The sequence below is a fragment of the Plecotus auritus genome, assembly GCF_963455305.1.
Source record: "Plecotus auritus genome assembly, chromosome: 4".
In the NCBI taxonomy this organism is placed as follows: Eukaryota; Metazoa; Chordata; class Mammalia; order Chiroptera; family Vespertilionidae; genus Plecotus; species Plecotus auritus.
Genome location: NC_137775.1, coordinates 142,481,397 through 142,504,928, shown reverse-complemented (window position 1 = coordinate 142,504,928; position 23,532 = coordinate 142,481,397). Strand labels below are relative to the sequence as shown.

At 39.2% G+C, this 23,532-nt stretch overlaps 1 protein-coding gene across 3 annotated transcripts in view; it reads right to left on the bottom strand.

Moving 5' to 3' along the window:
• The window catches only part of CUL1 (cullin 1), a 100,810-nt gene that overhangs the window by 36,745 nt on the left and 40,533 nt on the right, over window positions 1-23,532 (bottom strand). For all 3 annotated transcript variants that reach the window (XM_080663691.1, XM_080663690.1, XM_080663689.1), the window contains exons 3-7: window positions 7,939-8,113; window positions 5,775-5,942; window positions 2,632-2,682; window positions 2,332-2,422; window positions 1,469-1,632 (exon numbers count right to left, since the gene is read on the bottom strand). In XM_080663691.1, the coding sequence (XP_080519817.1) occupies window positions 1,469-1,632; window positions 2,332-2,422; window positions 2,632-2,682; window positions 5,775-5,942; window positions 7,939-8,113 (649 nt within the window). The remainder of the gene's footprint in view (window positions 1-1,468; window positions 1,633-2,331; window positions 2,423-2,631; window positions 2,683-5,774; window positions 5,943-7,938; window positions 8,114-23,532) is intronic.

Genomic DNA, 23,532 nt, shown 5'->3' with positions numbered 1-23,532 from the left:
TCAAAACAGATTATGTTTCAAAAGTCCATTTGCAGGCAGCTGTTTGAAACTCTGGACAAGCTGGTTAAGGTTCCAGGTCAGCATACAAAAGCTGACTTAACCCACAAATATAAACAAAGAACTGTTACAATTCCAAATACAATACTTTTGAAGAGTTCTTCTGTTTTTGTTAGGTTGTGAGATATCAGAATTTGTTAAGGACTTTCAATGTCAGACTTCTAAGGTCCACTTATAATCACAACCCTATAGGAAATACACTGAGAACATCACAAACTAGTGGGCAGGGCTTCATGAGGGAGCTTCTGGTCTTATTAAGCTGCCTTACTAGCTTTCTATCTCAGTTTGCAGAAAAATTGCTTCTGTAGTCCACGTGCTCTCCCAGGAAAAGAGCACCAGGGGCAAAGCACACAGCAGACACTGTTGGCCTCTGATTCCCTGGAAATCTCCTTGTACATCTCGTACATATCGGTGGAGCCAAACCCTGCCCTTAAGTAAAGTCTGATTGGAACACAGCCACACCCAACTGTGTAGAAGTTGCCATGGCTGCTTTCCCACCACAGTAACAGAGCTGAACAGCTGCATGGAGACCACAAGTTGCACAAAGTCTAAAACATTTACTATGTGGCCCTTTGCAGAAAGTTCGCTAACTCTGGACCTGGGTCACTCCTCAGAATGTCAATCTAAGATACCTGGATCACCCAGAAAGAGAACAAGGAACAATCACACTAGAACTTCATCATAACCTCACTTGGTACAGAGATGGCTCATGATCCAGGCCCATTCTGACCTCCTGCACAAGAACTGGGTTCCATGGTGTTAGGAGAGTCTCTCCTCTAACACAGACTGGCAGCCTGTGTCGCAGATTATTAGGGGATCTTTAAAAAAATTTTTTTAATTGATTTCAGAGGGGAAGAGAGAGGGAGATAGAGATAGAAACATCAATGATGAGAGAATCATTGATCGGCTGCCTCTTGCACGCCCCCTACTGGGGATCGAGCCCACAACCTGAGCATGTGCCCTTGACTGGAATTGAACCCAGGACCCTCCAGTCTGCAGGCTGAGGCTCTATCCACTGAGCCAAACAAGCTAGGGCTAGGGGATATTTTATAAACAAAAAAGCAAAGCTTAAAGTCTGCAAATTTGAGACTATTTGTTTAAAACTTATTTTCTCTCAACCTGGTGAGACTGTGGTTCCCACTAATGTCGAGATACATTCTAGGAGAGACAGTGCAAAACATACAAGTCATATAGCTATTATACTTTTCTCTTTAGAACAGTGAAGACAGCACTGAGTTGTGATTATTAAACTAATTTACAATAGCACCTAGACCAATCAGAAGCATTTGTACCTGCTATAGACAGACAGTCACACTGCCCAGGAATTACACATAACATACTAAAGAGAAGAATTCCTCTGATAGCAGTAATTTTCATTGAAGGCCACTTAAGGTATGGTGTTGAAGCTCACCTTTTTCATGTATTCAGTAACTGGGTTCTGCTGCAAGAATTCAGTACTCTCTCTGGTATAAAATCTCTCTGTATCAGCCAAAAACTGAGACTCAAAGGATTCTTTATACACTGTTAACGTAGGGCCCTTCGCAAATGCATCATCTTCATTCAGCCCCAATTCCACTAGAAAGAAATATGAAGTATATTTCAATTACCCAATTTTTTATATTTACAGAATATACTTAGGTGTAGCATCCAGTTTTTATGCTTAAAAGGTAAATGTGAAATGGCAGGACATAAAGTCTGTTATTCAGTAGTATTAAAGTACACTGTTTCCATAAAATAAAAAATGAAAAATACAAGACATACAAAAGGAAGTAATTCTGACCAATGGCCAGACATGCTTCAAAGTTATCATGAAGCTTCTTTAGAAAACTTTTTATATGTCCTGACAGTGTAGAAATAATAAAAATGACTAATTTTAAACTTTAAAAAATACAATGCTACCCACATTTTAAAAACAGTGTATTACTTTACTGGTTTTTCCATCTAAATTTTCCAAGCTGATATATATTTCTGGTTATAATTGAGCTCCATTAATGACACTGTCACATAATATATCCAGTAATTCAGCATGAGACCAGAAAAGAAAATAATTCAAACGTCTATTACATCAAATTTTCCTTAAGGTACAAGGACCAAACAATTTTATGATGGGTAATACCAAATAGAATCACACTGACTTCAAGAGAATTATAAGTACCCTTGTAAATGCTACCTGTATTCTTGATAATAAAATATTTTAAAATGAATCTGTTGGAGTACTGATATAACTGACATTTGATATGACAACATTGAATAAATTAAAGGAAAACTGTTTACCATAAGACTGTACAACTCCACTAATCAGTCTTGTATTGATGGTTTCACCATTTCTTTCCTTTTCAATCAGTTTTAAAACAGCATTGGTTACCTTCAGAAAGGACATAGGAAAAAGTTGTGTAGATTACAGGCTACAGTATGTATTGTATTACTACATATCTCTTAAACATTTAAATCCATTAAACAATGTGAGATGAGAGATACTCGAGACGTTCCAAAAGAGAGAGGAAGACAATGGTTGAGAAATGAAATCTGTAGGGGTTTCAGAAGGAAAGCAGCACACACTCAGACAAACAGTACCTGTTTGTTCAAGGGCCTGAATAGACAATCTCTCCAAGTCACCAATGCAAGCTGGATGAAAAGAAAAAGGAAAAGTGTAAAATGTCTATACTTTCACTGTGTTTTTCTAAGACTGAAGTCACAGGAACCAGTTGGAACCCCAGGTCATACTGATCAATAGTTCTAGGTTATAACTCAGTAAATCTGTCATCACGATGAAATCAAAGCCACTCTGAGTTAGCACCTCCAAGAGGCATCACAACACAGCTCTTTATCAGCACACACTTTAGAAAAAAATTTGAGATTAAGGATAACATACGTATCAGTTTAAAGGGCACTTGTGGATGCAATCTATAACATTCCCTAGGCCAAATTTAAGTTTTGACTGGACAACACACTTAATGAAGATAATTTCTAAAACTTTTAAAAATGTCCACAGATGTTATATCAGAAAGTTACTATAAAAAGGCTCCTCCCCACCCAAAAAAGTTATAATTCATGCATGACTTTTAAACTGTTTGAGAGAGGTATTATTCAGCTAAAATAATATTCACATTTAAAAATTATAAAGCTCATTTACACTGTTGAGAAACTCACTTAAACATAATCAGTCTTATTTTCCCCAAATGCAACCAAAGATAAAACTGGGTTTATGTAAGACATCTTTCTGAATTATATAAAAATTTAATTTGTATACTGAACTTTCACTGAGTGGTACTTATACACACACACCTGAAAGTGATATTTAAGATAAAAGTATCCTATATAATAAAGATGTAATATGCAAATGGTCATTACACCGTGAAGCATAACGACCGACCACGTAATGACTGGATCACTAATCAGCAGGAGAGTGGGGTAGCAAGCTACAAGCGGGCGGCGGAGAGCTACAGGAGGGGGCAGGGCAGCAAGCTATGAGAGGGGGCGGGGGCAGAGGGAGCTACAGGAGGGCGGGGCAGCGGGCGGAGAGCTACAGGAGGGCAGCAGCAAGCTACTGGCTACAAGCGGACAGCGGAGAGCTACAGGAGGGGGTAAGGCAGCAAGCTATGGGGCGGGGTTCAGGGGGACCAGGGGAGCTACAGGAGGGTAGGGCGCGGGCCGAGAGCTACTGGAGGGCAGCAGCGAGCTACTGGTGAGCTACTGGCACACGGATTTGTGCGCAGGGCTACTAGTTTTTAATAAAGCATGAACAACATGTACTCTAGTGTTCCTCTCTGATCAGAGAGTAAGGCCACCAGTGGGCAGTGGGGAAAATGCAATTTGGTGGCTGAGAATTTATAGGAAAGACATACTACACCTTTAAAAATAACTTTTTCCAAGCAATTTTTTCTAAATTACTAGTAAGACAGCCTTAGAGAGAAGGGAGAAAGGAAGAACCAGGCAGCTAAGAAAGCAGGACCAGCATAAACCAGAGGAGACTCAGAGGAACTGACTTGGGGGGAATGCTTGCTGGATCACTTCAATATGTCAGTAACAAAATTTAATTTATTTCCATGGTTGACTTAAAAGGAAGCCAACAACTTTTTTTTTCCATATACAGTTTATGAAACCAACAACTTCTTATAATTAAAAAGGAAAAAAAGAATTAGGAAGAGTGAAACTTTATATTCCATAACAAAGCATCCCCATCCCCACCCTCTGGAGATTCTGGAAGACAAAATAAGAGGTTAATGTGCAAGAATCGTTCAGTGTTGACTGACACTTGAACTTTAAATGAATTAAACAGGCTCATTGTAAGAGCATATACAGGAAATACTGTTTCTGCCCTTTCCTAAAAACTTATGGCTGTACGTTGTATTTCCAAACAGTAACTGTAGCCTTTAAGGATGTATTAAGTATGAATTTAAAGTAATTTTTTTAAAAAGCAGTTGAATCTTAAGAAACATACTCTATAAACTATATCTGCACTTCTTTATATCTGCTTTAACTGCTACTAAATATGCTAGAAAAAAGTTAAGAAAATTAATGATTTTTAGGACTCTGTGATATTACCAGAGGGTGAATATGCTATAGGTCAAGCAGGCTTCCAAAAGGAAACTGACCCAAATCATGCTGATTCCTACACGGACAAGAGAGCATTCTGTAAGTGGAAAATAAAGGGGGAAGTACAAAAAGCTCAAATGAAAACACTGAAACCAGCAAGTTTTATTAAAACCACATAACTATATAACAAAGCACAATTATGGAGCAATAATGGTTTGGTATATAAATTGAGCTGTACATATAAATGATAAAAATGTGCCACGAGTCTGTGATACATTGTTTTTCTTTCAACTACATTTGTGAGGGTAAAGCAACCCTGCTATCATACAACATTCTTAAACATAGGGATAATCTAATTATGCAGAACTTGATGTTTTCACACTACTGGTTCTTAAGGGGTCCTGTCTCGTTACCCAATACCCCATCATCAACAAACAGGCCATACTGCTCTGAGTCCTCCTGTCAATAAGTCACAACAGGGTCTCCAACTCGACTATTCACCAGAGGGCTTGCTAAAACAGACTGCTGGGCCCATCTCCAGAGTTTCTAATTAATTCTAGGCTGAGGCCCAATAATTAGCACTCCTAACAAGCTCTCAGGTAAAATGATGCTGCACGTTTGGGGACCACACTGTGTAAACCAGTGAGCCTAGCAAAAACTTCCTTGACTGAAGAAACATATTAATGAAGGTGATTTAACAATTAAATTAGCTTCAAAATTTATTTTCACACAGTCTTAAAGAAACAACAACCCTCAATTGTAAACTCTACAATGATCATTCCGGATATCATGTTACTGTATAAAGTGAGGGGAGAGGGTTTTCATAGTCCTCTCTGTGAAGCAGTTTCCCAAACCCTGGCTGGAGTGTCAGGAAAGGTCTCCGAAGGGCCTGACTCTGCCAGGACTCAGGCTTTCAGTGAAACCTGATGGCTGGTCAAATAAATGAAGACGGAACTTTTAATGAGAAATCGCAGAAGTGTGCAGGTTGAATTTTAGAACTCTGATTTACTCACCCTTCTCCCTACTTGCCACAAACTACAGGTCATTTACTGATAAATTAAAATAAGAGAAATTAGCCTACTATTCTGAAAATAGGTTAACATTTGCCTAGATCCCCCAACTGAAAAGATGACACATCACTAAGAAAACAGACATTTGAAAGGTGTTCTAAGAAGTCTTACAGAATAGATTTCATATATTCCTTTTCGTCCTTCATCACATTCACGGCGAACCCAATGTCTATTGAGGTAGGCACAAATTCCATTCAGAACTTTGCTGGAAAACCGGTAATCTTCCCACTGCTGAGTGTAGAACTTCAGTACACTCTCATCCATCAAGTCTTCTCCATCCTGAAAACAAGGGAACTACAGCTTTAAAGTGACTACTGTGTCTCACATGATAAAAGCTAACAAACCATTGTTTTAAAACACATTGATGGATATGGTTCTAGATGGGTTCTTTAAATTATTCTGTTTACAAAAACATGCTCATTAATTTGAATTCTCACAAAGATATGGCTCATGAGGACTAGACTAAAGAGAGGATTTCATTAAAAATTATTTCATCTCAAACTGGCCCTTTTTTCATTGTGTTAAATATATATACACACTCATAAAAAGAACCCTCAATTTTAGAGTATGAGAGTAATTCCTTTTGTTAACAAACAAGAATTCACCTCAAAATCATTCTTTTGATTATCTTTTGTCTGTTAGAAAATTAACATGTCCTGTTCACTATTTAGATCACGGGCCAATACCATTTATTTTTTAATTCATCTTCCTTCTTCATTAGGTTTATTTAAAAATTATAAATATTTGAAGTTTTTTGCGGTAATCTGTTACATTTTTATAGTAAGTATAATTTGTTAACTTCATGAGGAAACTGTACATTAACCAAAATTATTTTTACTGAGTTATAACTTAAATCACAAATTTTCATTTGAAGAAAACTTCGGAATTTTTCTTAGGTATTAATAACATCTACAGAATGCTATCCCTTAACACTGAGCGTGAAATGGCAGAATCACAGAGAAGTGCTGTACAGGAGAACACAAGAGGTGGAGCCATAGGGAGGGCACTCCTGCGTGAATGTGCACAGGAATGAAGGTCTGGGTGAGCCCAGTAACTGCTCTCAAGACTCAGGGTCCTCATGTAAAACAGCCCCACACTGTATGTTCCACAGCAATCCAACAGCCCTTTGAAAACCTTATCATACTGTCATACAACCACACTTTCATTCATTTAAATTTACATAATAAGAAATCAAATGTAAAGTTAAGCTATTCTGGCTTATACTACATGATCTTTTAAAAAAGACAAAAATCTCACTGATAGCATGGCTATAAATACTTTATACAACACAAAATACGTCCTTCACTGTAATATTAAAGAATAATTCCAGTGTTCACTTTACAGTGTTGTTAATAAAAACGAGGACACAGTAGCTTCAGTAAGACATTAGAAACACAGTTTAGGAAACATGAAAAGGATACTATCTAAATCATAACATGTGGTCAATCGACTACAGTCTGTTAGAATGTTTAAAGTTTCCAATTAGCTTGTAAAATACATTAAAAAAAACAATTTTGGAGTATGCTGAAATTTTTGCCTATTATCTGTGTAAATAAAAAAATCTTTAAAAATATATACACAGAACGCCAATTCCCAGGGTAAAGAGTAGAGATGTCTTCACTCACTCTATGTAATACGTGTAGCACCAGATGCAGGAGCCACTGGCCCATCCTGTGGCTGGATGGAAGGCATCACACTGCCTTTGCTACAGAGGATGGAGACTGGGGAAGAAAAAGGCAGAAGATGAAGGGGAAAAACTCCATCGCTGCCCAAGCGAGAGGCTCAGAGCAGGAGGAACCCACACTTGAAGGCAATGGTGTTCTAGTGAAACCCATCCTAGCCAAGGGCACAATTTCATTGTAGCTCAGAGATATACCACGTGATCGTGTGTAAGAGGCAAGATTCACATTGGAAAAATGTGGTTACTAAAGGTTGGAAAACCTCACGATCACACGTACATTCTGATTCAGAACAGCACATTGGGTTCCAAGTACAATATAGGTCATTTGAATTCATAATTATATGCTTTAAATTAAACATTCATCAATTTCTAACAACCAAATCACAAAATGGTTAGCAATTTAAGGAAAGAGTATTACTAGGTGTAAGGGTATCGAAAACTCCTAATTTAACAAATTAACAAAACACCCTCACGCAAACTCAATGATGAAAACAATGAACAAATGACAGTGAAAGATTTAGCACTGAAATTAGATTTTCACTATATTTTTAATGTTCTATTAGAAATGCTCAGTATATACGTCAAACATCTTACCTTAAGAAGATTTGTCAAGTAATTCTTCAAAAATTCTTTAAGTCGTTTGTATAATTCCAAGCCAACAAATTGCGCTCCCCCAGGCGTTTGCCCCTTTTTCGATTTAGAAGGAGGGACGCCAGCCCCTCGCGTTTGGTTTGACTGGTGAACACTCGTGCAGTAGTTATAAACGTGACTTGGACGAAAGTTAAGGAAATCAACATGCACCCTCGATATGAACAGTGTTCAATATGAATGTATTTTCTTATGAAATATCTCAATATCAGTACATTTCCAATGCAGCAACAAAGCCTATTTATTAAAAACTAGAGTGAAGATATCCCATTATTCACATCCCAATAAAGGTAAAAGTGAACCAGCTCCATTCATAAGTTTGTCTGCAAGCCTTGCAAGCAGCCTGCCCAAGAGGAAGAGGAGGGAAAGTCCAGGAGGAAGGGCGCCAAGAAAACACTGGACCTTCTAGATCATTTAATGAGAATCTCTCTAGGAAAACTGTCCCAAGTGTATGAAAAGGCAACAGGTACAAAGGAAAGGTCGCAATTATCTACTTCAATAAAAACAAAAAGGTAATAATCACAGTCTGTTACTATAATGCTTATCTATATTTCCAGAAGCATACATTAAAAATATAGAAATAACCAAAACTTTATTTTAAAATTATTTATCTGTAGACTTAAACAAAGCTACATTTTGAGGGTGAAGGACAAAAAGCAGAAGAAAAGGCAGGCAAGAGACCAAATCCTCTTATTCCAATAGAAAAGTTTCAGGTGTCTGAAATGATGAACCACAAGAGAAGTAGACATGCACTATTGAGAATTATGGAGATGTGTAAAAACAACAACAAACAGAAGAAACAGCCAAAGTCTAAAACAGCTGCCTTTGGGGAGAGGCAGTGGAGAGAATGGGAATGAGGGTTGGTGAGGCAGAGAAGCACTATCTTATATAATAAAAGGCTAATACGTAAATAGACCCAACTACAGAACAACTGAACAACTGGTTGCTATGACGTGCGCTGACCACCAGGGGGCACATGCAGTACATGGCAGGTATCAACAGCAGGCATCAGAGCGCAGAACATGGAGGGCTTCGGCTGAGGTGGGATGGTGGAGCAGGTGAGTGGGGGGTACCAGACCAAGGCGGGGTGCCAGTCGCTGTCATTGGGTGAGCCTCTGGTGGTTACTGAAAATTCTTTGCTCCTGTCTGCTGCGGCCCCACTGAGTGCTCTCACCTGCTGCCAGCGCTGGCCCCGCTCGTAACCGCTGCTGGTGCCTGGCGGCTGCAGGAGTGGGGCTGCAAGCACACAGGAAACCGGGGGCTGTGGTGGGAGGGGCTGGATGAGGGAGTGGAGGATGGGCTGAGACCCACCCCTGTGCCCACCGCAGCCTCATGGCCCACAGTTCCTTTCAAGATGCACGAATTCATGCACTGGGCTCCTAGTCTATATATATAAAACCCTAAGCGACTGGTAGACTGACCAGTCGCTATGACATGCACTGACCACCAGGAGGCAGATGCTCAGTGCAGGAGCTGCCCCCTGGTGGTCAGTGCACTCCCACAGCAGGAGCGTTGCTCAGCTGACAGACAGGTGCCAGACGCAGAGCTCAGAGCTCAGAGCTCAGGCACTGCACCGGCCAGGGCTCAGGCTCCTCCCCAGCTGCCTGCCACTTCAGGCCCTACTACATCCTCAGGGGGTGTAGGACTGCTCGGGCTGAAACTGGCAGTGCGACATGCCCAAGGGGTCCCAGATTGCGAGAAGGCTCAGGCCAGGCTGAGGTGCACCAGGCCTCTGGTTTTGTTATAACCTTTAATACTATTTTAATGTATTAGTATGTATTTTACTTGGAAAAAATTAATAGAAAGACACTGATTCAGGTAGAAAAATATCAATAAAACAGAATATTCTGATATATATATTTTAAATCTTTACTGGTATATTTTAAGAACTTATTATATAGAGACACTTCAAGCCAGTGGGTAAAGATAGATTATTCAGTAACATTATGGCAAGAGGAAATTTAAAAAATAAGCCGTATTAAAAATACTAGTATATTATAAATAGACTAAGAAAATATACAGACTGGAACCATAAAACAAAGAAAATACACAAGAATATTTTTTTGATCTCAGTTTGGAGAAGGCCAAAGTCGTACATCTGATAATTTGTAAGTATTTTAGTAAAAAAATATCTTAAACTAACAAAGAATTACCATCTTTAATAAATTAAGGTAATTTAAAGCAATATAAAAAGTTAATCTCTATGGAAACATGGGCAAAATATTCCAACAGAAAATCCAAAAGCTGAAAGAAATATGTGTTAGTGGCCTCCTCCCGAAATTCCTCAACCTTAGTAATAATAATAATAAAAAAAAAACTATGTATTAAAACAATGAATCATTTTATTAAATGTTTCCAATGCAAAGAGAATCACAGATTATAATACACAATGAAGCTCATGACCCAATTTGGAAAAAATCTTACTATTTCCCACTCATCTCATTCCACCCAAAACCCCCCTAATGCTTTAGGACAGTGGTCAGCAAACTGCGGCTCACGAGCACATGCTGGCCACTGGGATAGGGGCTTAATCACAAGGAACAACAATAGCCTGTAATTAGTGGAATCGAGAGTCTAGGTCAGTGGTCGGCAAACTCATTAGTCAACAGAGCGGCAAACCGTGGCTCGTGAGCCACCAGTTTGCCGACCACTGCTTTAGGAAATGAGGTAGTACAGATAACAACTGATTGCTACTATGTACTGCTCCATAATCCACTCTTCCCTCCACTGTTCCTAGGGGCAAAGATACCTATTTGGTGCCTATCATTCCTATGGAAGTTTTTCTATTTTACTCTGTAACTATATATGAAATTATTTTGTTTTCAAACTTGAGATTATACAAATTGTAACATGCACATTTGCTCCTGTCATTTGCTTCTGTTAAGATGTGACAGCTCCATCTGTATGCAATATATCATAGTACAGATTTACAACAATTTACCCACTCTCTTGTTGTTAATGATCATTTGGTGGGTTCAATTTTTGGCATGATTCTACTTTCTTTTAAATTTGATTTGCACATTGAGGTTTCTAATCTACCTTGAGTACAACTGTATATGATAATGAGCAATGGGTCACATGCAGTGTATTTTATTGTCTATCCTTTCCCGCTATTATTTATTGCTATTTTTAGACTGTCCATTTCATGAAGTTTTCAAGTAGACTGCCCAATTGTTTAGTCTTCTCTTAAAAAAAAAATAAAGGCTGTATTTTAAATATTTTTTATAATTAATTTTGCCAGAGGCTTGTCTATTAGTCTTTTTAAAGAAGCTTGTGTGCGATTTATTAATTTTAATCACTGTATCTTTATTTCTGTTTTTATTTCTTTATATTTGCTTTTCTTTTTCCCTCTATAAATCCTTGCTTTGGTTGCTTAGCTTTGTAATTTCTCCACTTTGCTCTTTTTAATATAAGCTTTGAAAACTATAGATTTTTCTCCTCCATAACACTTTGGCTGCATCACCAGGGTCTGATATGTGTTTTCCTTATTAGTTATATATTATTTTTCCATTATTAGTTCTCTTGATTAAGTGACTTAGAATTTTTTAGATTCAAAGTTGTACTTTTTTTTTTACCTTAAAAATCCTTAATTTCATTTTTAAATTTATCAGAGGATGCTATCTTTTTGATAGCTTCTTTGAAATGTGATGAGACTTAGAGCTAGATATGATTTTCTTTGCATGTGCTTGAAGGCAATATCCATTCTCTGACTGCTGGGACCCATCAGAGCAAGCTGGTCAGTCTGTTTTTCAAATCTTTTATACTGGCCCGGCCGGTGTGGCTCAGTGATTGGGTATTGACCTATGGACCAGGAGGTCATGGTTTGATTCCCACTCAGGGCATATGCCTAGGGTTGTGGACTTGATCCCCAATAGTGGGTATGCAGGAGGCAGCTGATACATGATGTTTCTCTCTCATTGATGTTTCTCTCTACTCCTCTCCTTTCCTCTCTCTTCTAAAAATCAATAAAAACATATTTTAAAAAAATCTTTTATACTGATGGTAATGTCTGCATATTTTTCATTGAAATCTCCCTAATTATGGACTTGTCAATTTCTCTTATAATTCTTTACCACATGTCATTTAAATTTGGAGCCTTATTAGCAAGTACACAAATGTGAAATTATATTCCTAGTGACTTGTTCTTTTTATTAGACGTGTGTTTACTCCTAACAATAGTGCCTTAGAAAACTATCATATTTGATGTTAAAGTCTATCTTTTAGACTTTTCTTCAAATATCTATATCCTACCTCCTTATTTTCAATTTTCATGTCTCAATGTTTTGCTGTGTCTATGGATCACCATCACTGAAAAATTCACTTTAAAACATTGAGTCTAATAATCTCTGATAGACATTTGGTTTTAAGATTTTATTGTTTTATATTGCTAATTGGGTTAACTTCTACCATTATTTTGTGTTTTCTATTTTAATTATTTTTCTTTATGCTTGTTTTCTCCCCTTGCCCTTTCTAATGGGTCAATATTCCCTGTTACACTATAGTTCTTTTATTATGTTGGCATTACACACTTTATTTGTATTCATGTAATGGTTACCTTAAAATCTGGTGTGCCTATTTTGCTTTTCATCAATTCTGATAAATTCTTGGGTTATCGTCTCTGAAGCGCCCCCTTCCACTTCTCCTATCTTTTCTACTACATGTATGTCGGGCATATTCAAGTCACTTTCCTTCCCTATCTCATTTTATTTCTTCAGTTATTTGCCATCACTTTCTCTCTTTGTTTAAACTTCCTAATTTTCCTGGATCTATTGTCTGATTAAGTGATTCTCTCAGCTGTGTCACATTTGCTGGTTACTGTTAATGATTTTATTTTACATCTGTACAATTTCCTGGTCCTTTTAAAAATCTTATTCTCCATAGTGTTTTGTTCTTGTACATTTCTGATCCTGCATATCACTAATTGTCTTTAACATACTTAGAGGCGCTTACTCTCTAAAGATCCTATGTTGCAGCAGTTCCTGAGGTTCCAGTTCTGTTCCATTCTATGTGCTGACTTGTTCCTGTGAACTCTCTCCTCTGCTTCATAACTTTATATACTTTTAAAACTCACTTTCAGTGGTTTTCACATTAATTTCCAGCTTGAAGAAACCCTGTAACAATTTGGTAGACAAACTCAAACCCCAAACATACCTGAAGTGACAAATTCTCAAGATAGACTTTTCATACTACCCTCACATCCAGAACTCAGCTCAAACTGGTTTCCTAGTTACCTTCCCGGAACAGTGGGTCAATAATTTTGTTTTCCAGTTCATTTCCTCACTGAAGATTTCCAAGGACACAGGGGATTACCCCCACCACTTGCCTGGGCACAAGGCTTCATCTCCTTTTCTGTGTGGCCACCATCTTCCAACCCACCTCTCATCAAAATCCTTAAAAGCTCATAAATCCACAGAGGCTCATAATTCTTACCTAGCACCCAGCTCTAGTTTGCATCCAGGGAATTTTTTTGCTTATTTGGTCTAGCCTGACTTCTGTTTCTTGGCAACATATTAATTTGAAGCTACTAAATTAACGAAGGTTTAAAGAAAAAAAAACACAAAAAAAAAACCCAATGGTAGCCCAAATGCAGGAAAATGGGAGCTTCTATCCACTGGGGGTCAGAGTGCACACAGTTACAATTTCTCTGGAATAAAATTAGAAAATATTCAAAGCCTTCAATTACATCCTTTTTGGTATGGTAATTATACCTATAAGCATTCATCATAGAGAAATCTTCACTGAAGCATATACTTACCTTTGACACTATCAGAGCACTGAGACATTCTGCAGGCTATTAGTCCAAGAGCAAGGTGCCATCAGGGTTGATTTCTGGTGAGGACTCCCTTCCTGGCTTGTAGACAGCTGCCTTCTCCCTGTGTTCTCGGAGAGAGAGTTCTCTGGTGTCGCTTCCTCTTCTTATAAAGACACCAATCCTATACAACTAGGGCCTCATTTAATCTTACTTCTCTCCCCCCGCCAAAGGCCACATTTCCAAGTACTATAAAATTGGGTTTAGAGCTTCAACATATAAATTTTGGGGGCACACAATTCAGTCCGTAACACCACATTATGATTATATTTATAAAAAAATGTTCTGAATAGACATATCTATAGAGACAGAAAGTAAATTAGTAGGAGGTGGGGAGAGTAAGCGTATGACAGTTTAAAGGGTACAAGGTTTTGTTTTTTTTTTAGATATGATGAAAAATGTTCTAAAACTGAATGTAGTAATAGCTGAACAGGTCTGTGAATATAGTAAAAAACAATGAAATGTACACTTTAAATGGATAATTTTGTGGCATATGAGTTATATCTCAATAAAACTTACTTTTTAAAAAATTAAATACAATCCCAATTATAATCCCAGTAGTTTTTAGGCTAGAAATTTACAAGCTGAAAATAAAATTTAGTAAAATGCAAAGAACCTAGAATATTCAAAATAATCTTGGGGGGCAGGAGAGGAGAGAACAAAGCTGAAAGACTTAATAGTATCTGACTTCAAGGGTTTTCATAATGCTACAGTAATTAAGAAATGACAGCAAAAGATTTCCATGGACATGTGGGCACCCCCCACCTCCACTTGCAAAAATACTTTACAAATTAGTAATCATTCCTTTAGGATGGATAAATAATTCAATGAAACAATTCTAGAAACAGAACCACTTATATTACCAGTTATTTTAACAAAGGCACCAAAGCAACCGATTGGGGAAGAGTCTTTTCAACTAATGACATTGGAATAATAGGATAGCCACTGAGGGGAAAAATGAACCTTGAGCCCTACCTCACACTATACACAAAATTAACTCAAGATGGATCCTAGATCTAAATGTAAAAGTGCGAACTATGAAGCTTTAGGAAGGAAACAGTGTATTTTTGTGATCTAGGCAAATGTTTCTTATAGATCACATAACTACAAAAGAAAAATAAAACAAAGTAAGCTTTCTCAAAATAAAAAATACTGGCTCACCCAAGGACTCCAGTAAGAAAAGGAATAACAAGCCTCAGACTGAGAGAAATATTAGCAAGACATATCTAACAAAACTGGTATAAGTCCTACAACCAATAACAAAAAGTATAGTAATCCAAAAATGGAAAAAAAACACACATAAGCAAGACTAGAATACTTTATTTTAAAAAAGACATACAAATAATCAACCAGCATGTGAAAAGGGACTCGACACCATTAATCACTAGGGAAACCCAAGTTAAAGATACTATCATGCACCCACAACAACAGCTAAAACCACAGGACTGACACATCAAGTGCTGGTGAAGCTATCACACAACTCCAAAAGTCATAGTAGTTTTGTTCATTATACCTAAAAATGGAAATAGCAAGTATCTATCATTAAAAAATGAATTAAAAACCTGCCATATTAATACAACAGACTATTACTCAGCAATAAAAAGGAAGACCTAGTGATATTTACAGTAACATGGGTAAACCGCAAGAACATCCTGAATTAAAGCAGCCTTACATGAAAGGGACAAACTAGTATGCTTGCTACACTCTCCTTTCCATGAAGCTGCTGTGGGGAAGGCAGATTAAGCATGCAGAAACTTCTGATACCCTCACATTTCTGTTGGTAATTTAAGGCTGAGTTTCACTTATCACACCCATGGTCTTAATTTTGGCAACGATTTCCAGAGCTCCCCAGTCTTGTGGCTACAATGTGGAATGGCTGCTCTCCAGACCTAGTAGACAATACTAATCCCAAAACTAATCTGCTCTCTTTACTTCAATCCATAGGTTCTGGGATCTTTCTTTATCCTTTCTGCACAGAAATGTCATTACTTTGTTCCTGGTATTGTGCTTTTTTCCTTAATTATCTTGTCACTAGAGATTTAGCATGTTCAGTTATAGGAAATTATTTTATATTCTCTATAATATTATAAATTTTAAGAGTCTCCTCCATTTTTCTCTAGAATTCCTTCCTAACAGTCATATATTGGGTCTCTGGGTTACTCCTCGGTCTTTTACTACTTTTCTTTTTAGAGTCTGAGTTACCATTTCAGATGTGTTTTCTTATCGTCCCGTTCCTCCTAATTTATTGCTGTATAAGGAGCTTCTCATATCTGACAATAATTTTTAAAACATTTCTTCTGTGCCGTTTTATCAGTGTCTTCATTTTCCCTTTTTTTTCTGTTCTGTCCTTCCATACATTTATTAATCCTTAGTGATAAGGTGCTAAAAACCCACTGGAAATGCCACTGGCCTGAGTGGGGATGGTGGGCCACAGTTTTGAGTGACTCTTCCATCTGGGACCTGGCCATTGACAGCCATATCTTCCCATGTTAATAAATGGGTTTATTTTTCAGGGTCTTCAGTTTTTCCAGAACTGTTCTGTCACCAGCATCACCACCGGTATTTTGATATGAACTGGAGACCCATCAACTGTGAACTTTCTACCATAAGCGCTGTTGACAGTTCCTATTTATGCCAACCTCTGCCAGGCCTCCTTCCCCAAATTTCTAAAATTGGTCCCTAAATACAAGCAACAATTCTGCCTGGGATGTAGGCTCTTGCTGCCATGTGTTCTGTGCTTGGGAGTAGACAGAGATGATTCTGAATTTAACCCTCACCTCCCAGGCACTGCCCAGTCTCACACCTTGACCTCCTGTCCAACCAGAACCTGCAGATCCCAGCTTCTCTGGTCCTGCAGGCCCAGCAGCTGTCTTGCTAGCATCCTCCTCTTAGTACCTTCTAAACTGAGGCTTTCTATGCCCCCAGTAATGAGTACCCTGCCTCCATCAACTTTTCAACTTCCAAAAAATTGTTGCATTCTTATCTATTTACAATGTCTATTCTCTCATTCTTTTTTAAAAAAATGTATTTTTATTGATTTCAGAGAGGAAGGGAGTGGAAGAGAGAAACATCAGTGATGAGAGAAGCATTGATTGGCTGTCTCCTGCATGCTCCACAATGGCAATCAGGCCCACAACCCAGGCATGTGCCCTGACTGGTCTTGAATCATGACCTCCTGGTTCATAGGTCTACGCTCAACCACTGAGCCACACTGCCCAGGCTAAAAATTATTTTACTATAATTTTAGTAATGTCATAGATGAGAAAGTCAAAACACAAATTTCAGCACAAATTACACGAAGCCCAGTAATTTGCTCCTTTTGTGTTCCATTTCTATGGCCACTATCTTAGCTCACTTTACACATCACACTTGGATTACTCCTCCTAAAAACAAGTTATTTTCTTCCTGCCTTTGATCTCTTTCCCATTTCAATCCCATCTGGTTTCCAGATTAATCCTCCTATAATTTGTTTACAGGAAGTCATTAATTCTCAAGTCATATCCCATCTCTATGGACCTATGACTTTAAAAAAAGTACAAATTCACCTGATTTTAAAGATTCACAACAACCTGGCACCATCCTTGAGAACCTGGTGCTCATCTAAAGGGGAGAAGGGGAACCAATTTGCGACTTTTGGTTACTACCAAACTCAAACCATTTTCACTTCTAAACGTCAATTCAATTAAACAAAACTAAACAGAATAGAACCATTTTCTACTGCCACTTCTTACCCAACAGAACTAAGAGTTGAAATTCCAACAATGAACTTATAATAAGATCATTTGCAAAGACTTGCACTACAAAGTGGTCAGAGCAGCAGGCCTATCTATCACCAGCCAGTACAGTCTGTCGGCAAAATTATGAAAGAACTAAAGTCCTCTCGCGAGCCATGGTTTGCCGCTCTGTTGACTAATGAGTTTGCCAACCACTGTCCTAGACAAAGCAAATCAGTTTGCATCTAACAGCATATTCCAAAAGCAAAGACTGCTTGTAACTAACTGTAAGATTTATTTACAAATATTCGAAGTGTTCTGAATACATACTCCATGAATCACACACAAAAAAACAGAAAGTACCATATTCGTACTAATAAAAAACAAGAACTCAATTCTAGAGGCAACAATCTAAACTAATAAATGGGCAATATGCTAATTAGACCAGACGTCTTCCAGATGACCATCCACATGTCCTTCCTGACAAAGTCTGGGCGAAACCGCCTGCCGGCAGTCCCGGTACCAGCGCCTGCGGCTGGCTGCGGCCTGGGAGACAGAAAAGCTGCCCGCCCCATGTTCCCAGGCCACAGACAGCTGGAGAAGCTGCCCGCCCTGCGGTCCCATGCACCAGCATCTGCAGCCCAGGTTCCGGGTGCCTGTGGCTGGCTGGAGGAGGGAATCCTGGGTCCTGGGTGCAGGGCCAAGGGAGAGGTGGTTAGGGACAATCTAGCCAGCAGGGGAGCAGTTAGGGGTGATCAGGCTGGCAGGCAGGCGAGCAGTTAGGAGCCAGCTTGAAGAGGGTGCAGGCTGGGCTGAGGGACACCCTCACCCCGTGCACGGGGCCCACTAGTCCTATATAATAAAAGGCTAATATGCAAATAGAACGAACAGTGGAACGAGCGAAAAACCAGTCGCTATGATGTGTGCTGACCACCAGGAGGCGCACATGGCACATGGCGGGTATCAACAGCAGGTGGCAGAGCGCAGAACATGGAGGGTGTTGGCTGTGGCGGGATGGTGGAGCAGGTGAGCGGGGGTGCCAGACCAAGGCAGGGTGTCAGTCGCTGTCATCGGGGCGAGCCTCTGGTGGTTACTGAAAATTCTTTGCTCCCATACACCACGGTCCCATGGGAGCTCGCACCTGCTGCCGGCACCTGGCGGTGGCAGGACTGGAGCTGCAGGTAGACAGGGGACCGGGGGCCGCGGCAGGAGGGGCCAGGAGGGGGCATGGAGGATGGGCTGAGACCTGCCCCTGTGCCCACCGCAGCCTCACGGCCCACAGCTCCTTTCAAGGTGCACAAATTTGTGCACTGGGCTCCTAGTCCTATATAATAAAAGGCTAATATGCAAATTGACCAAAATGCAAAACGACCCATCACTATGACATGCACTGATCACCAGGGGGCAGACGCTCAATCCAGGAGCTTGCCCCTGGTGGTCAGCGCGCTCCCATAGGGAGAGTGCTGCTCAGGCAGAAGTCGGGCTCACAGCTGGCGAGTGCAGTGGTGGTGGCAGGAGCCTCTCCTGCCTCCACAGCAGCACTAAGGATATCCGACTGACGGCTTAGACTCTAAGCCGTCAGTCCTAAGCCGTCAGTCGGACATCCCCAAGGGCTCCCAGACTTCAAGAGGGCGCAGGCCGGGCTGAGGTACACCCCCAACCTTGAGTGCACAAATCTCGGGCACCGGGCCTCTAGTGCAATATAATTATGAATTTTGTGGGTTCTCAAGGATAGCTACAACTTCTCAATCCTAAAAACTAAAAACTACTTCAATAGTACCAGCTCAGTAGTGAAAGGTAGAGACAATCTTCATTTGCTTAAGGAAAACTAACAAAAACTAATCAAGTGTATTTTTAAATGCATGCTATATACTGAAAATCTAGAAAGCACAGATCATTTTTTAAAAAATCATAAGCCCAATACTACAAATAGCCATGTTCAATAAGGGCGGTAGATAATTTTTTTTTTTTTTTCCCAAAAATAGAGAGGGTGTGCCAGGGGTTCACAGTACACATACCACTTTATATCCTGCTTTCTGACTTACTGCAAACATTATGTGTCAATGAATACGCAATATATTTTATTCTTACTATTAAAGACAGAGGCTGTTTCCAACTGTTTCCTATTATTATTCTGAATAGCTTGCACATACAAGTTGAATACAACTATTTTGGGGGGATAAAGTTAAAAAAAAGAAAAAAAACTGGACCAGGGTACATTTTTACGTCTTTACATTTCTAAATTTCTCTCCCAAAAAGATACTAACAAGCTAACATTCTTACCTGTCGACGGAGGTGCTTCGGCTCCCCCACTCCTGCCAACACTCCCTATAATAATTTCTTTAAAATTTTTCAACCTGACATGTTAAAACTTTTAATTCTTCATTTCCTTAATAATTATGAGGTTGACCATTTCCCCATATGCCTACTGACAATTTGCACTTCTTTTTGTGAACCAGTTACAACCCTTAGTGCCTCTTTCTGAGTATAAATACAAGCTATATGGTTATATCCAAATCGACATGGATCATCTCTAATCTACCGTGAAAACAAAATGTTACTCTATTTGATCTGTTTTTCTGAGATTTTGCATTTCTATAAAGGGAAGAGAATTCTGTAGTTGGAATCTTCCCTTTGGACCCCAGCTCCTTCGGAAGAACCAAGGAGGGTAAAACATGTCAACCTGAGAGTGGCAGCAGCAGCTGCAACATGAGCACACAACTGGCAGGTGCAGAACAGCAGTAGGACCAACATGTCCTGGCACGTCATTCCTGTAGAGCACCTGCTGTGGCTGCCAAGGCTCAGCAGGTCTACTCTGGGTGAAGCAAGCCCTGCTCCAGGGACCACGAGTTGTGTCACAGAACAGAGGTTAAATGTGAACTGTGAATATGCTGATATCATAACTTACTAGGAACACTGAACGTGATCCTTAGTGTATTAGTTGGGGAAAAGATTTTTACAAGAATCTTTATGGTTGAAAGTATCGCAGCTGTCCCCTTTTTTCTCCCCACTGACCTCCTCCTCCCCCCTCTCACCCCTCCTTCACCAAACTGGGGGGAAAGATTTTGAAAAAACAGGCCAAGAAAATGGAATGAGCTAATTCAGGGAGAAAAACAGAAACTCTAAAATTTATGAGAACTTATGCAGACAGAAAGAGAAAGACAACATGGAAGTTTAAACTGATTCCCAGGGAAGCTAAAATGATAGTCTGAGGTGTGTAATGACAGCAGAAAAAAAAAAAGAAAGAACGAAAGAAAAGATTCTGACCTGGAGTGAGGGAAGGTAGACCTGGGGCCTCACAAAAAAACAAAGAGAAACTTCAATCAGACAGCCTAGTGCCTAGACTAGATGAGACTGGGTCTGTCGGCTATGCCACAGGGACCCTCACCTTGCATAGCATTCCCTTCCTAAGTGCCTGTTCCACTAGCAGGACCTTGGCCTGTCCTCTGAGCCAGGCATGACACAGGAAACATAATGGTGCCCACAAATTGATAAGAAATTTCATTTTCTATTTCAAGTTTAAAAGAAAGGAAACTGACTACTATCTAGGAGTACTGGATAGGAGAGCTCCTGTACTTTACTGCGAAAAGAAAAATCCTTATTGCATTGTAACTATATATATGCATGTGGGACATCCCAGGAAACTGGAACCACATGGAAGTGCTCAACAAGACACAGAGTGGGGAGCAAGGGCTCAAGGCTGAAACTTCAGTAGAAAATGAAGCCTCTGTGAAGTGGCTAGAAACAAAGGAAAATGAACTAGATCCTTCTCACTGCAGATGCTCTGAGACCTTCTTTTCTTTCTCTGAATTCTCTTCTCTTTCCTTTGCCATCTTGAGTTGGAAAAAAAAAAAGAATAACTTTTATGCTGCGTAACAGCCCATCATCCTATTTATGCTGCGTACAGCCCATCATCCTATTACAGCAACCGTATACTCCACAGGTTCCTAAGGGCTCTAAGAATATCCCTTCACATCTAGAAGTAGGTTCCTTCCTCTAGAAAACATGGCAGGACTGTCTCCCAGGATAAATAAAAGTGAACAAATTAGCTTTTTATTAGATTGTTCTAATCTAATCTACCAGTTAGACATATGGGAAGAAAAGGGTTCCTCCATTCTTTCTCTCCTCTCTTGCTCAATAAGGTTCTTCACCCTTTGACAAGTAACCCCAGAACAGTGAGGTGCAGTCTGCTCCTTCTTCCCAGGATCAAAAGTGCCTCCTAGCCGAAACCGGTTTGGCTCAGTGGATAGAGCGTCGGCCTGCGGACTGAAGGGTCCCGGGTTCGATTCCGGTCAAGGGCATGTACCTTGGTTGCGGGCACATCCCCAGTGGGAGGTGTGCAGGAGGCAGCTGATCGATGTCTCTCTCTCATCAATGTTTCTAGCTCTCTATCCCTCTCCCTTCCTCTCTGTAAAATATCAATAAAATATATTTAAAAAAAAAAGTGCCTCCTAATCTGAAACATAACCTCACAATCCCATGTGTCAGATGTCACTGTAAACCAGCCTTTTGGAAAGTATTTTAAAGAGTGCTACAGTTAAGTGGGTCCATGGGAGACTGAATATACACCTGGAAGAAAATAACTTAAACAAAAACAAAACTGTTATGCAAGTGGAGCTGGGATAAAACTGCAGTCATAGCAACACATAATTTCAGGAAGTACTATATATATTAAAATGACTTAAATGGAAGTTAAGATGTGCTCTAGAAAAATGTGTCAGATGACTCAAAGTTCTACTTATGACAATAACACTAATACTAAAAATGCAGGTGAAAGGAGTAGTTCAAGTCTAGGATTTCAATAATCAAATGAATAAATACAAGTAGACATTCTACTGTTTCATCTGTATCCTAAAAGTTAATATATTAAGAGTTCATCAGCCTGGCCAACGTGGCTCAGTGGTTGAATGTCGACCTATGAACCAGGAGGTCATGGTTCAATTCCCAGTTAGGGCTCATGTCCGGGTTGCAGGCTCTACCCTCAGTGTGGGGCATGCAGGAGGCAGGAGGCAGCCGATCAATGATTTTGTATCATCATTGATGTTTTTATCTCTCTCTACCTCTCCCTTCCTGTCTGAAATTTAAAAAAAGAAAAAAAAAAGAGTTGATCAAAACACCCTTCTTTGGAACTTCATACGGAAAACACAGAAAATACTTTGAGAAATGTGATTCATCCAAATACAAATCATGAGGCAAATAGGAGATAAAAGGCAATTTCTACATTTAGACTACTAAGAATTTTAGTTCTGGCATCATCATTTATCAGTAGTTGTTACAACAATTAGGTGAGTTACTTGAGGTTTTGGAGGCCAGGTTTCTGACACCAAGGGTTACTACACAAACCTTCCTTGGTGATTTAAGTCTTAAATAAGATGTAGGTGGTCCCTAGCACAATGCCTGACACACAGGACTCAAACTGTGGCTATGATTTCATAAATAATATCTTAAGATTTAAAGTTAGATTCTCTACTCTTATTTATGTAACTGTTATTGTCTTAGACCAAACTGGAAGAAGGCAAAAAAAAAAGCACTCAATTTAAGAGCATTATTCCTAAAATATTTAAAATTATAGTTATCAGAACAACTACAAATTATAATTACTTACAGAATAAAAGAATTCAATAATTGCTACAAGCAGACAAAGTCTCTACTTTCTTAGAGAATTCTAAGAGCAAAACATCCTATTGGGTAAAAGACCAATTTGATTTAGTAAAAAATTACACATTAAGAAATTCCTGAGACAATAAAAATTCCTTGATCTTCACATTAATGCTCCTGTTTTTTTGTTGTTTTTTCGTTTTTATTTTTACAAGCCAGAAATTCAACCAAGTGCCTTGTCTCATCTCTGGAATCACATCTTCAGCTCTACTACAAAAACAAACAAACAAAAAAAACACACACAAAAAAAATCTGTCATACCCAGAAGGCCACAACCCTCTTGAGTGGAATAATATCCTCTCATTTGCAAAGATTCTATCCTGCTTAAAGTGTTCTCTGTATTATATGATCTAGCAATCC